The sequence below is a fragment of the Terrapene carolina genome, unplaced genomic scaffold, assembly GCF_002925995.2.
Source record: "Terrapene carolina triunguis isolate 2854851 unplaced genomic scaffold, T_m_triunguis-2.0 Scaffold58, whole genome shotgun sequence".
Classification (NCBI taxonomy): domain Eukaryota; kingdom Metazoa; phylum Chordata; order Testudines; family Emydidae; genus Terrapene; species Terrapene triunguis.
In genome coordinates this window covers 59,830,883-59,846,610 of record NW_020664409.1, presented here as the reverse complement: position 1 = coordinate 59,846,610, position 15,728 = coordinate 59,830,883, and the positions used below count along the sequence as shown (strand labels likewise).

The 15,728-nt window shown below is 38.8% G+C and overlaps 1 protein-coding gene across 6 annotated transcripts in view; it reads left to right on the top strand.

Annotated features, from left to right (window-relative positions):
* STAU2 (staufen double-stranded RNA binding protein 2) overlaps positions 1–15,728 on the top strand; it is a 198,423-nt gene that overhangs the window by 74,082 nt on the left and 108,613 nt on the right. For all 6 annotated transcript variants that reach the window (XM_026662620.2, XM_026662615.2, XM_026662627.2 and 3 more), the window contains one exon: positions 11,974–12,281. In XM_026662620.2, the coding sequence (XP_026518405.1) occupies positions 11,974–12,281 (308 nt within the window). The remainder of the gene's footprint in view (positions 1–11,973; positions 12,282–15,728) is intronic.

Genomic DNA, 15,728 nt, shown 5'->3' with positions numbered 1-15,728 from the left:
AATCTTGACCTACTGAAGCTGATGGGCCCCCCTTTATGAGCTTCTTGCCCAAGCCTCTCTTAACTATCTAGCAATCAAAACATCCTTCTTGAGAGCAATTGCATCTGCTACGAAGGTGAATGAGCATAGTGCTTTGATGGCCACTCCATCTTATTCCATAAGGGCCATAGGTCACCATGAGGCCCCATCCCGGCTTCATGCCTAAGATGGTCTCAGATTTCCACCTATCTCAATATATTCCCTACCCATGTTCTTCCTTATAGCACCATTCCTACCCAACTGCTTCTAGTGTATAGAAACTGATTTCTATACACTAGAAGCAAGGAATTCTGTTTTTACCTGGAAAAAGCCAAGCCAATTTGATGGTTATTTGTACCATCTGGGGAGAGATATCAGGAAGAACCCATTACCAACCACTGTCGCGTTGCACAGAGGTGAATTTTAAAGAACCGTCTTCTTTGAGCTTTGAGGGCCTTTGTCTATTCCCATTACACACCTTCCCCTTTACCTTGGAATTCTGTATAAAATCAGGACTTTGCAGTTAGGAAGAAGGAGCTGAGGTAGTTGGAGAGGTGTACTCCCTTTATGTAGAGTAGGTGATGAGGTCACTCCTGCGAGTTCACTCCCCCCAACAGACTCAGCTTTTTAAGGCAATGGCATGTGCCATTGACAGTTCCACAGCTCAATGCCATCTCCCTACGAGTGTGAATGTACAGAGGCGATTCTTGAAGAACAGTAACTAGTACATAATCTCTTTTTTGCAATGTCAGCACCATTTTTTTTTTTAATATATGGTGGTGGTAAAATAATAGTTTTAATATAGGATGGGTTAAAGAGAACAAGGGGAGCATTTTCCTCATTCCCAAATCCTCATTTTAATAGAGTGAGGATAGAGAGAACACCAGTATATTGGGCAGGGTGGCCCCCCCAATTGTATTTATGTAATGAAGTTACATCGCACAACATCAAAACATTGCAGGAAAATGGAACTCTACATCACTGTGGTGTGACATAGCATATGGTGGGGCCCCTAAAAACTAACCTGTCTGGGCACTGTAAGAGTCTAAAATGGGCCCTGGGGTGTTTATGTGTACCTCCTTGCTGCCCTCATTAAGCTTAACAGGTGAGCAGCTACTCTTCCGGCTAAGCTTAGGCCCTAGTTGGTGAGAATGCAGAGTCTTTGGTGGATTATGTTTTAGCTTCCTTTTGCATGCTAGTGTTCCTTCTCTTTGTCTGCTCGATGTGCAGTGTTTTCTTCTGAAACCATATAGACTAAAACTAGGATAGCAAAGAGAATTTATCTGTTTTGTTAAAGACAAAAAGTAAATTGTTTACAAGAGAGCAACAGATTCTATTGCTTTCCAACTATATCTTGTGTGGGTCATCACTGGAAAATACCCTCTGCTCGATTTCCTATAACATACCCACTTATTGCATGTTCTGCATCCCCCAGGACTAGTACCCAGAAGCTGACCAGTTACCCCTTCCCCTCTTGCCAGCTGTTAAATACTCCAACAACCACCTTTGTGGCAAACTTCTCAAACCTACTTCCTCCTAACTGATAGCACTATCAGGCATTCTTTATACCGAAGCAAAAAAAGGTACAAACTATTTTTCCCTAGGAAAGGTGTTCCACTTTTTCACAGAGATTAAACAGAAGTCTCTTCTCCAGCTTATGGGTGTTGTCCAAATGAAAATTGAAGAACCACAGCTACCTCATTGAAAACATTATGTTTATAAACAGTTCCACCTATGTGAAAAATATTTACTGTTGTTTTTCTTCCTTAATCTTTTATTACTAAGGACTCTTGCATGAAATCACAATCTTTGTTCCTTAGAAGTACATCTGCTCCTGCTGTTTATTCACCATCTGAAATCATAATCATCTGTTTGTGACAAAGTAATCATCTTCTCAGTAACTAATTGTGATGTCACAAACAGATGATTATGATTTCAGGTGGTGAAGAAGCAGCAGGAGCAGATGAACTCCAAAGGAACAAAGATATTTGATCTAATGCAATTCTTTCGAGTAAAAAATAAGCCGAGAGAGAGAGTCAGGGTAGTGTCTTAAATCCAAGGTTAAAAAGAACATTACTATTTCTGTCTATATTGCACAGAATAGGATTGGGAACTTTGGCAATTGCCTTCACATTATTAAGTATCTTTTGTGTTTTTGCTTACACGTAATCAATAATATCACATAGAAATAATCCCTATTGATAGAAAATGTATAGTTAAATTATAGGGAAAGTATTTGTTCTTTTATTTCATCTTGACATTTTTTGTAAAAGCATAGCACAATAAATTAAGACTGATTTTCATGACATTTTGTGTGCTTTTAGATCTTGGCCTCTAAGTGGAAACACATATACAGTATAGCAGTATTTTCATTAAGTCTTCCTTGAAATTCCCCATGTTTCTTTTGCATCCAGGGAATGTTAATGGAGCCCTTTTGTGGCTAATTTAACACCTGTACATTTCCATGGATGATGATAACCAAAGTCTGTTCACAGTTTATTGGATAAAGTGTCTATTTTATATTTCAGATTTGTTAAATTCAGATCTGGTAGCATTATATTTTTATTTTCAATATTCTGTATCGTTTTCTGTGTGCCTCAAGTGCATAATTTACACTGGGTGATATTTTTGTATTAATTAATTATTGCTGTTTCTTGGACTTTTGGTTAAGTAAAGTATAGATTTTATATCAATCTGCTCTGCCAGGTGGTGGATTGATAATTTAATAGCTCTTTTAATTATACATTTACCTCAGATTCTACACTACCATTCCATGGTCATTCTGAGTAAAAGACACAATAAGATGGGTTGATAACACTGCAGAACACTGCATTTGGGGTGGCACAGCTCAAAGAACAAGGACTCTCCAACAGCTTTTGTAGCACAGGTGCTGCCAGATGAGCATTATAACATTACTGAACACTCCAAGGTGTCAGTCCCACCAGCTGAGCCTGTAGACAGGAACTGGAGTCTCTTGCAGTAGTTTGGTATCGCATCAAGTGCTCAAGTGACAATTCAGTGTGTACAGAAGTTACACTAATTTTGAGACAAGAGGCTCCCTTGATAGCCTATGGAAGAGAGCTAGGATACTATCTTCCCTTGCTCACTGAAGTCCCCAGGAAAATCAGATTGGGAAGCAGGAGATATTCATGTAATTCTGTTCTGATATGGTCTCATCCAGGGATTGGATTTTGGGAATCTGGCGTCAGGGTTGGTGTTATTAGTTACTTATGAGATTTGTGTTGTTGGAGAGATCTAATTGCATTTAGCAGTCTGGGTAAAATAATCATTCAGCCTGAACAGTAAGTGCTAACAATTTCAAACAGGAGATGGAAGAACATTTAAGAAAAACTGACGTTATTCAGCAAATGGGACCCAAAAGAGTTATGGAGAAAGCAGGGGAGGAGGACCATATCATTTTTTCCTCGGTAGTTGCAGAATGGGAGTTTGTTAAAGGTCATTAGACTTCATACCCTTGGAAAATACATTTGCGCACGATTGGTGTATCTAAAGGATTAATTCAGATATAAGAAAGCATTTCCAACAGAGAGCTCTATATGCATTTGTGGTTAAGAGTGGCCACAAGTGACCTTGTAATTGTGTTGCTCTCAACATCTCTTGACTGAGATCTGGTCCTCTTCACATCTGGCGAAGCTCTCTCATCATCAGCCCAAGATAATCATCTCCTTGGGAAATTGGATCATTTTTGCTGAGGCAGTATTGCTATCCTAACCAAGGCTTTAGTCAAGTTCTCCATTCTCTCCTCCAAGCTCTTTCCTTACTTCAAACATCTCACCCCCTAGAACTTCCTCTCCCCCACTGATTTCTCCTCTGATTTCATCCTCACTCATAACTTCACTGAGCTTTCTTCTTAACTCCAACTATCTCTCCATCCTCATCTGCTAGACTTACTCATTCTTTCTTCTCTCGCACATGTAGGTCATGCCTTTCATTTCATCATCACAAGTCCCACTCTCCTCTTTCTACTCTGTTAATGAATGATTTTGCCTATGCAGGTCACTCTTTGGTTACACTGAAGCACTGACTCATTGCTTCACCCCTCAAAAATCATTGTCTTATTGCTCTTCCAAGCATCTGAACTGTCAGCTCTCTATCCTGATTTGCTCTCACTCCCTGATTTGTTGACCCATCTACTTTTGTTAATAACAGCTCTTTCCTGTCCTCTGCCTTATGTTATCTCCCTTCAAAACTCACATGCTAGCCTTGATCATTCTTAAGTTCTATTGGTACACTGAACTACTATGCAGACCCCCAAATGCACAAGTCATTGCCTCAAAAAATGCTATATGTCCTGAATCTATGTCCACTAGAGTGTTTAATCAGATATTCTGTAGAAATTCCCTTATTTTTTTCTGATTGCTCTTTATATTAAAAATATCAAGACTTGTTTTTCATGAGTTCTCATTCCCCAAATGGAGAAGGGAAGGTGTTGAAACTTTCACAAAGAGCTTTTCTCTCAAGTGTGCGTCAAGAGTTTGAGTTAAATAATAAAAACAAAACCAACATAAACAGAATTTTAAAATGTCTGACTAAAAATTATCCCCTTCTCCACTGCTCAGGTTTCAGCCTCGTCTCTTGTGGTGTCATAATTCTAGTAATTCTCCAGTTGTGCAGAGAATCTTCCAGCAAAATCAGGGAACTCCAGACCTGATGATGATAATGTAAAAAAAAAAAAAAAACGAACAAACCAAAACAATTTTTTTTTCTTGTCTTCTTATTCAGTCGTAAAGAAGCAAATAATATTCTTATCTTTTAACATGGCTGTTGTGAGGTTAAACAAGCTGTTTTTTGAATAGGGGTGCTACATAACATCACTTTGTTTAACCTCACATAACTAAGATCTTTTAATGGATGGCACTATGTAAGTACAAAGTATTATTTTTGGTGCCTGTATATTAGTGATTGGTTGCCTGTAAATACCTCAGACAGATGCATTAGGTAAATAATGCTGGTGTCTATGCCAGTATTTCTGCTTCCGAAGTCCAAGATGATATGTAGACTATTGCTGAGTACATAATGGCCATAGTGTTTACCTATTCCGTTGTTTTACTAATGTTTTCTAAAGTAGTGACACTTAAAAGCTATTTCTAATATAGAAATTGTCAGGCTTTTACCATTTATTTTTATGGTAATACTTAAATTACTCATTCTTGTTACTAAAATAGCCACCCTTATTTTTAGAATTTCTCCCAGGCTTTTTGGTGAAATTGGATTTATGATGGGCCAGATGCTAAGAGATGTTGAGCAGCTGCAGCTCCTGTGGAAATCCCTGTGAATCTGCAGTGTTCAACACCTTACAGGATCTGGTCTCCTGTGAATTGCTTCATGGTGAAGTAATTTGGTGCCAGATTCTGATACCCTCACTCACGTTGCAAAATACCTTACTTTGCAGTTAGTCCTGTTGATTTTAGTGGGACTAATCAAGAAATAAGGTATTCCTCAGCATGAGTAAGTGTGGTAGAATCTTGGTCTTAAAAATAAACTATTTAGTGGTTATTGCTGGCTGATTTTGAGTTCCCAAGTATTGATCATACCTCACATAACCTATCTTTGGCTGAAAGAAGATTAATTTCAAATGTTGAAATGATCAGTTTATTTTATAAGATAAGCAGATCGCATGTAGGGCTAAATCATGGCCCTGTAGGCATGGCAGCCCACAGGAGTAAGGCACACACTTCTACTGGCTGTACAGATTGCAGTGCAGGGAGCAAGGCATGTTCCACTGAAGTGTTCTGTGGGTGAGGGAGGAAGTGGGCGAAGCCTTGACCCCTCCCAACACACCAACTATTGTAGCTTTCTCCTCAGCACAGAGGGGAGACCAGGAGACAAATTGTGAGTCTCCGAGTCACAATCTGCTTTCCGGTATGCTCCAGGGGCAGTAGAACAGTGCTCTGCCCCTTGTTCAGGGAAATGCTATGACTCTGAGTCATTGAAACAAGAAAAGACTGAAAACTGGGGGGGAAAAGGAGTATCCTGACAGTACTGAACAAGAGAAGGGAAAGAATTAGGTCTGGTATGTTCAGAGCTGGATTGAGACACAGTTCCATGTCTAGAGAACTATCTCCTGGAAGTCACATGACAACATCAGGTTTCGTGTAAAAATATGTTCCTAGACCTCGTGGTTGTGAAGAAAAGCTTGATAGCATGAGCCAGTGTAACTGATGAAGAGACATTTTCCTGAATCAGCAGACAGCCCTGTGATGGCTTTAAGACGGTTAAGTGCCCCATTCATTTTATTGCATTGTTAGCTCAGGAACCGGCTGCCATGGGGCCCTGTCAATACCACTGCAGCAGAGGCTATGTCTGTGGGAGGCTTGTTGTCACGATGGCTCTGCGGGAGTGAGGTTGGCAAGGGCCCTCACACACAGAATCCTTTGCTCTGATGGGTGAGGGCTGAGTTCTCCTCTGGGAGGGAATCCCACACAGTGTGAAGATAAAGTGGGATGGGTCAGGGAGACCCCAACCTGTCCAAAGAGGAATGGTGGGTAACAGCGAAGATGCCTTTTGCACTGGTGGCTCTGCCACTGCTACTCCAGGCAGGGATGGGAGCACAGCACTGAGGTAAGATTATGGGGACTACCCAGGTAGAGATGTTACCCAGGCCCCTACATTGCCTTAATCTAGCCATTTATATAGTATTCCTCCATACCACTTTACAGTTTTCTAGTATCTGATTGGCAGATGTAGACAAAAGATCATACACACCTGTATTTGATTGTGGAGTTAGAAGTCTTTTTAGAGATTACAATTTTAAGCAACTGCTAACAATTACCATTAAAGAATGGATTAGAATTGTTTTTCAAGTGTTAGTGATTATACTGCATAGCTAGTCTGCATATTTTCCTTACATGATTGCCCATGGGTGTAAATAATATGCTTGTGCATGGAAATTATTTATAGGTCTTTCATGAATGCACCTCCAGGTTGTATGCAACAGAAGGTGCACCACTGTTGATATATATGGTGAAATATAGTTCCTGAGACTCCTAATAATTGTCATATATTATTCTGCATCTTTGCTATAACCCAGGGGTAGGCAACCTATGGCACGGGTGCCGAAGGCGGCAGGCAAGCTGATTTTCAGTGGCACTCACATTGCCCGGGTCCTGGCCACCGGTCCGGGGGGCTCTGCATTTTAATTTAACTTTAAATGAAGCTTCTTAAACATTTAAAAAACCTTATTTACTTTACATACAAAAATAGTTTAGTTATATGTTATAGACTTATAGAAAGAGACCTAAAAATGTTACAATGTATGACTGGCACACGAAACCTTAAATCAGAGTGAATAAATGAAGACTTGGCACACCACTTCTGAAAGGTTGCTGACCCCTGCTATAACCTTTATGATTTACAGTTGCATATGATTCTGTAATATGAGATTTGTATTGAATTTAGCATATGATCATTTTTTCTTGATATTCACATAAAATTCTAGATTTTGCAGGGGAATAATAAGCTTATAAGAACTTTGCTCACTTAGAGATCCACTCATGCTGTGTGGACAACTCCTATCTAGAGAGAGGTCAATAAATCTCTCATTTGTTTGTATGTCTAGTGTCCCAAATTTTATTAACAAAAGTATATGTATGAAAGCAGTTCTGGTATTTGTTTCTGAAGAGTTCTTATGCTTCTATAGTTCATTCCTCACTCGATATCATAATCGTCATCCTGTAATATAATTTCCACAGCAACTAAACTGTGATATTCAAACAGAAGGTTATACATTCAGATTAGGAATAAGCAGCAGGCACAGAAGAATTTTATAGAAGGATCCTTAGTATTATTTTAAAAATAGGCAATAAAACTTAAGAAACTATATTTCTTAGCACAAATGTTCCAAAAGAGATTTTTTAAAGTTTTCCGTGCTTCATCAGCAGCTGTTTAAAAGCAAGTTTTAATTAGTCTCATTAAACTTAAATTCTAAAGTTAAAATCCCAACAGTTTTCAAGTGTATTAATATAATGTCCAAAATACTACATCATTTGGTTTTTAAAAATAGTCAGTGATGGCAATAATATCTACCTCTTAGGTGTTTCATATTACTTAATTAATTAATTACTTATAAAGCACTTTGAGATCCTCAGCTGGAAGATGTTATATAAGTGAAAAGTACTATTACTGTTATTAATTTACCATCTCCTTTATAACAATGTAGGTGGTTTATAAGAGCATTTGATATATCATGCTGAATATCTTTTTATTCATCATATGCCATATATTAGTTATTTTAACATTTAGAAAGTTTGGTAGTCTGGAAAAATTCCAAACTATTGTTCCAGACAGCAGTTAGATATTTGGGTGGATCATGTAAAAACATTGAAAAGGCTGAGAAAGCATGTGAAATGTTTGTTTTAAATAATATTACATCAATGGAATAGACATCTGCAGTACTTGATTTAGTTTAAAATATTTTGTAAAAAAGTTAGCATTGTGCTGTTTTTTTCCAAAACAGATTCTTTTTCATAATAGTATTTCTGTACCAGTGTGTTCTTTCACTTATATTATTGAATTAATCATCATTATTTCTCAGATGCATTTAGTGAAATTGGATTTACAATGGATCAGATTTAGGAGGTGCTGAGTACTTGCCACTCTATTTTGTGGTGATTGTTTCTTGGTTTATGTAGCCCAGTTTTACCTGACAGTAAACTGGGAGATGCGCTATGTCTGTTTAAACCCAGTATCCATTTTACAAAGCAATTTAAATAATGTGAGGTGAGATGAGATTTATCTGAAGGTGGTGGAGTCTCAGATGAAGGGTATATTATTAAATACTGTACATAACATTGCTTTATACAGATGCATATGGTGTTTTATACTTACAGGGCTGTATTCTAGATTATCCTGCATGGATCTGTCCGGGGAGGAAGATGGTGCATGGAGCCTCTTCCTGCCCCTCTCCAACACTTCCATAGTATAGCCATTCAGAAGTCATGCAACATATTGATCTGGGCCTCCGGTCCTGCAAAAGGTTCACACAGGTGCACACCCTTGTGCCTGTGTAGAGCCCCACTGATTTCCCTGGTGATCTGTCCATGCAAAGTCAGTTGGAGGACTGGAGCCATAGGGCTCTCTACGCTTTAGGCAAGGAGACAGGATGTAGTAATCAGCTGGGTAAGGAATGTCTTGCTCTTTCCATTCATGTACCCACTCCCACCATGCACCTATTAGAGCCTGAATTGCTCTGACCTGAAGCAACTTTATGGAGCACTGTAGGGTTTCCTGTCAGCAGGCCACTTGAACTTTCTTGTCTGTGTTTGCCCTGCACAGGCAGTCGGGTTTGAGGAATTGTAGCTTGGCTGCTGTGGCTCTGCACTTATAGATTCTAGGACTGGAAGGGACCTCAAGAGGTCATCGAGTCCAGTCCCCTGCCCTCATGGCAGGACAAAATACTGTCTAGACCATCCCTGATAGACATTTATCTAACCGACTCTTAAATATCTCCAGAGATGGAGATTCCATAACCTCCCTAGGCAGTTTATTCCAGTGTTTAACCGCCCTGACAGTTAGGAACTTTTTCCTAATGTCCAACCTAAACCTCCCTTGCTGCAGTTTAAGCCCATTGCTTCTTGTTCTAGCCTTAGAGGCTAAGGTGAACAAGTTTTCTCCCTCCTCCTTATGACACCCTTTCAGATACCTGAAAACTGCTATCATGTCCCCTCTGTCTTCTCTTTTCCAAACTAAACAAACCCAATTATTTCAGCCTTCCTTCATAGGTCATGTTCTCAAGACCTTTAATCATTCTTGTTGCTCTTCTCTGGACCCTCTCCAATTTCTCCACATCTTTCTTGAAATGCGGTGCCCAGAACTGGACACAATACTCCAGTTGAGGCCTAACCAGCGCAGAGTAGAGCGGAAGAATGACTTCTCGTGTCTTGCTCACAACACACCTGTTAATACATCCCAGAATCACGTTTGCTTTTTTTGCAACAGCATCACACTGTTGACTCATATTTAGCTGGTGGTCAACTATAACCCCTAGATCCCTTTCTGCCATATTCCTTCCTAGACGGTCTCTTCCCATTCTGTATGTGTGAAACTGATTGTTCCTTCCTAAGTGGAGCACTTTGCATTTGTCTTTATTAAACTTCATCCTGTTTACTTCAGACCATTTCTCCAGTCTGTCCAGATCATTTTGAATTATGACCCTGTCCTCCAAAGCAGTTGCAATCCCTCCCAGTTTGGTATCATCTGCAAACTTAATAAGCGTACTTGCTCTTGTAGTGGCTCAGTTGGGGGGGGGGGGAGCAGAATTTGGGGTCCAGTCCTAATTTTACTCATGCGAGTAGTTCTGTTAGTGGGGCTTGTGTGAGTCTGTATACTTGTGTGAATATGGTTTGCAAGGTCAGACAGTTGAACCACACATTACATCTCCTGTTGTGAAATTAATCACTGCAGTCACTAAATTATTTGCATTTTAACAATATAACCAAATACTTCATGAAACCTTTTCATGAATTAATCAGCAATATTGGATTGTGGTCTAACCATATGAGGCTTATAATGAGTTAAAAGTCAAACTGAGTAAAGCAATTACAAGACACACCTATAACCAGTTTGCTCAGACAGCAGTCTGAAACTTCAACAAGGAAGCATGTTCACCATGTATGTGAATTTAAGGATTTTAATTATACCTTGTATTTCCGAATCTACTCCAGGGAGCAGACATCTGATTTAAAAAGTAGCATTTGTGCCACTGAGATTAGGGAAACCCATTATAAGATACTAGAAACCCAGTTTCAATTCTGCTTTAAGACTGTCCTGCAATCTTAAAATGACTTTCATATGCATTGCAAATGAAAAATAATCTATAAACATTGAACCATAGCATTTTTCTTCTCATTGCTAAACTAGTTGCCGAACTGGTTTAGCATTGTAAAATGGACTCCCTACTGCCAGGTGTCACAAATGTCATATTTTAGGCAGTCTGATTGCTACCAACAGGAGGCTCCAATATGCTTGTTGTAATTTAATAAAACATTTTCATGTTCATCATTACCTTTTAAACTATCTGCAAAATGGATATCATTTATTTTTCAAAACATAGCTTGACTGTATAGTAAGACTGCCTCACTTAAGCCCTGATCCTGAACAGTCTTGCACACATGAGAATCTCAGTTGATTTCCCCAAATGTGTCAAGTTATTCAGGTGCACATGTGTATGCAGGATTGGGACTTCATTGTCTAAAAAGATTATTTAAAATTCTGAAATGTAGTTATCAAGAGCAATTATCCTTAACTACATGTCATTAGAGATATTGAAGGATTTTCCATAATTGCACATGAATAAATTCTTTGGGTCTCTAATACATAGCATAATTCCTGTGGTGTAAGTGGGTGATATACGTTCACATTGAGCAAAGAATACACCTTCTCAAGTGTAAGTCACGAAGATATTATTATTTACAATGTATACTGTGTCACAGGTGTCCATAATGCTTAAAAAAAGAAGACAGTTTCCTTCACTGAAGGGTATGCGGCCTAAATAAGGCCGTTAGCACAGCAAATGATGACAACAGATGATGTAGGGATGTAGGAAGGAAGAGGATTACAACAAAATAAAGATTGTGTTATCATTTTCTGAGGTGTGGCTATGTCTTGTTAGTTCTGACATCTAAGTACCTCATTTGTGCATGCCAGATGGTCTGTTAATGCAAAATCTCAAGCATGGTTTTAGAGTCCACATTTAGGACCTTTTTAAAAAAAAAAAAAAAAAAAGGGATCCTTCCCTTTAATGTCCATTTAAAACCAGTTTTGATTATAATCAGGTAGATTATGCATTCTGACTTGCAGTTACTACTGCAAAAGACCCATTGCTTATAATTATACAGTTTGTTTTCAGGTGGGAAGCATCTAAACTGACAATCGTATAGTTGTCCATCTTTAACTCACTGCAAGTGTAATGAGAATGGTCTTTGCTTTCATTTTCAGCACCAAAGGGAATTCTCCATCTCTCACCTGATGTTTATCAAGAGATGGAAGCAAGCCGCAACAAAGCAGCCCCTGGCACTACTGGAAGCTATTTGTCATCCAAAGAAATGAGCCAGACTTCTAGCTCTTTCTTCAGCATATCTGCTACTACTAATAGTACAGCTACAATTGCCAGGGAACTCCTTATGAATGGAACATCCCCGACTGCTGAAGCCATAGGTCTAAAAGGAATATCTCCTGCTTCCCCATGTTCTGCAGTGCAGCCTTCAAAACAGCTGGAGTATTTGGCAAGGATTCAAGGCTTTCAGGTATGGGAGGAGGAAAATGAAGCTCTTCAGCCAGAATCATAGCATTGCCATCTAGGATTTCCCTCTTGCCCTCTAGAGTATGACCACGCATGCCATTTATCTTGTAAAATTAGCAGGGGCTCTAAGAAAGTTTTTGGATCCAGGAGATTCCCCCTTACACAATATACATTCTCCTCCTCTGTGTATGTCTGTAGTACAAGTATGGGGTTGCAGCTGTGATTGTAGCTCAAGAAGACCTACCCAAGCCAGCTTTAATCTAGCTAGCTCACATACTGGAGCAGTGAAGCTGTGGCAGCATGTGTTTCAGTGCAGGCCAGCCGTGTGAGTAATTACCCAGGGTTCCAGGTGGGCTTGCACAGCCTGCACCGAAGTGTGCACTGCCAGGGTTTCACTTTTCCAGGACCCAAGCTAGCTAGCTAAGGAGTGTCTGCTTGAGTTGCAGTCACAACCCGTGATTGCAGTATAGATATAACCTTAGCCCATCTTTCTCCCCATTTGTCCTCCTTAAACAATTATAAACTTAAAAGATGCTTTCCACTTCCCTTGCACTGCTTTGTGCGTCTCCTCCTCTCAGTGCGCTCCTTCTGTTCTGATACTGGCTCTTCTCTTAGGACCTGGTCCAGCAAAGCACTTAAGCTTGTGCTTAATGTTAAGCATGTGAATAATGACATTGATATCAGTGAGACTACTCACATACATAAAGTTAAGCACTGGTTTAAAGGCGTTGCTGGATCGGGGGCCCTAATGGTACTCCTTATAATTGTTCTGCTTTCCTCTCTGCACATGCTACAAGTAGACTGATTGGAAGGTGTAACTTAACAGTGTGTCTGGTGTCAGAGCAGCGTAGAGTGCTCTTGATGCCATGGCCAGTACTAGTGAAAGAATAACATAGGATTTACCATACTGGATCAGTTAACTAGTCCATCAAGTCTTATAACCTGTCTCCAGTAGTGGGCAATACCTTATACTTCATAGGCCAGTAAAAAGCCTCCGTAATGCACCTAGCCATTTGTGCAGTGCTACAAAGAGGGGGAAGGAAGCTGCTTCCTGATCACACTCGGAAAAATACATACATATGTGCAATAGTATATTTTAATGTGTTTCAACATTGGAGGGTAGGACTGGCTGTCTGCTAAAATTCCATCGTTTTACTGTCGTGGTTTTTTTCTCCTCAGATTTATGAATTTGTTTTGTTTGATAACTTTGTTTCATATGATTTAGCTCATGTAGTATGATCATGTATTATCTGCTTAACTAAATTATGAAAATTAAAGGTTTCTATTAGAATTTTTGTATGCCCATGATTGGTTTTTTCCAAGCCCATGTAATTTACAAAGTATGCAGTTGCTTGTAATGATTTCAACAGGACCGCTAAAATTGGAGGCATAGTGTCAGACACTGTGTTCCATAAATTGGAATAGATCTATTGACTTCAACAGAGCTACATCGATTTGCACCAACTGGAACTGGCCCATTGTTCTTAATGAAGAAAACATGCACTCTGATTCTGAACAATCCTCAGTATATAGCTTTTGATTAATTAGTTTTTATTTCTTTTAATACAAGAAAAGGCAAAAATCTAAAACCCATTACAGTAGAGTTAAATTACTAATAAGAGTTAAATATCTTGTATTTCTCTGAGTTCCATTTGTCATCTGCATACAGTAGGAGCAGACAAATCTTGATGAAAGGAAATTCAATCCCCGATGTTTTCACTGCTTCCTTTCACATCTTGTCAGACTGCTTGTGTCTGCTAGTAATATTTTATTTTCATATATCCAAAGCACAATTTATGGTACTATTTTCCCAAGCTACATATTGATTCCTACTTAGCTCTAGTATGTGGCTACTGTAAAATGATTATTTGTGTTTGTCCTGATTTTTCATTCTTTAATTCTAGGTGATTGTGTTGAAATTGTAGTTTTTAAAGGGTCTTAACTTGAGCCAGACATATAATCCCTACTTTATCATTACATTTTTCTTGTCCATAATACTGCACAACAATACACTAACTTTGGTAGAGAATCTATTTGATTTCCACATACCCTCTGTATATAAACTGGTGATTTTACAACATATCAGCATGCTTTCTTAATGTCTTGGTTGAATGAATTTGGTATTGATGTGAAACTCTGTGCCACTGCTGGATCACTGAACTGAGGTAGAGCAGTGAACAGAATCTCTGTGGGAAATGGCTTAGTGGCCTGTCAGGTGCATATCACAGGTCTCTTCACCATTTCACTGTAGAAAGCTCTTTGTGTTTAAGAGTTTAAAAGCCTATTTCTTTACAGGTTAACTTTCTCAGGCATATTTACCAAGTAGAAAAATAGTACATTCACAAACAGGTAGTTTGTTTCATGTTTCCTGAATGCACTGAAATGATTTTTGAACTGTTAGCATGTTATGTGCATTCTGGTCCACACAATAACAGTAGTTTTGTCTTTCATGATCAACATATACATTTTGTTCTGTTATAATGTATTTTTTTAAATAAATATTTGTCTGAAATTTTATTATTGTAAATGTAAACAAATATTTGCTTATTGAATTTTTTATGATATTTCTTTCAACTTCTTTAGCTGAAGAGGGAACCTTTTGTTATGTGGTTATTTAATTTAAATTCTTCTGAACCAATTGTATATGACATCAGTCATGTTGTGTTACAAACTATTAATAGTTAAAAACTATCGGGACCAATATGTGGAAAAGCGCTTAAAAAGTGTATTAAATTTTCTTGACTTCTTATTCCAAAGAAATTTGTAAATGGTAGATAGCAGCTCTCTCACACCATAATACAGATGCTGTCCATGGATACTTTCCAAGAATGGCAGAGTTCAAATTACCATTCTTAATGAAGCCAAATACTTCACAAATAAGCCTTTACAAAGTCTGAATAAAGCATTCTTAGTACTTACTTTATAAAATATGTATGCAAATGATCTACAAGTTAATTATTTTGCAGATTGTTGAGAGATTGCTTAAAGGAAAATTAAGCTTTGGTTAAAATAGTTATTTTAAAATGACTTTTTATTCACTGCTTTGTAACTGGAATAGAGAAGTTAAAACATATTTGCTGACAGTTTAAGTGTAAATTATTTCAAAGAGTTTGTTGAAATTGAAATCTCTAAAGAAACAGTTTACACATTAATGGTCTAACCCTGTAGTTCTTACTAAGGCAGAACACTCATTGGAGTTAGTTGGAGTCCATCAGTTAATCTAGGGTTACCATTCGTCCGGATTCCCCCGGACATGTCCGGATTTTAGAGCTAAAAATAGCGTCCGGGGGGAATTTCTAAATGTCCGGACTTCCCCCCGGGCTCCGACAGCCAGAGACAGCCCCTCCTTCCCCCTGCAGCAGAGATCGCTCCCTCCCTGCATTTGCAGATCACCAGCCGGCCGTTCGCACCGGCAGTCTGGAGCTCCTCCCCCTGCTCCTTCTCCCCGGCA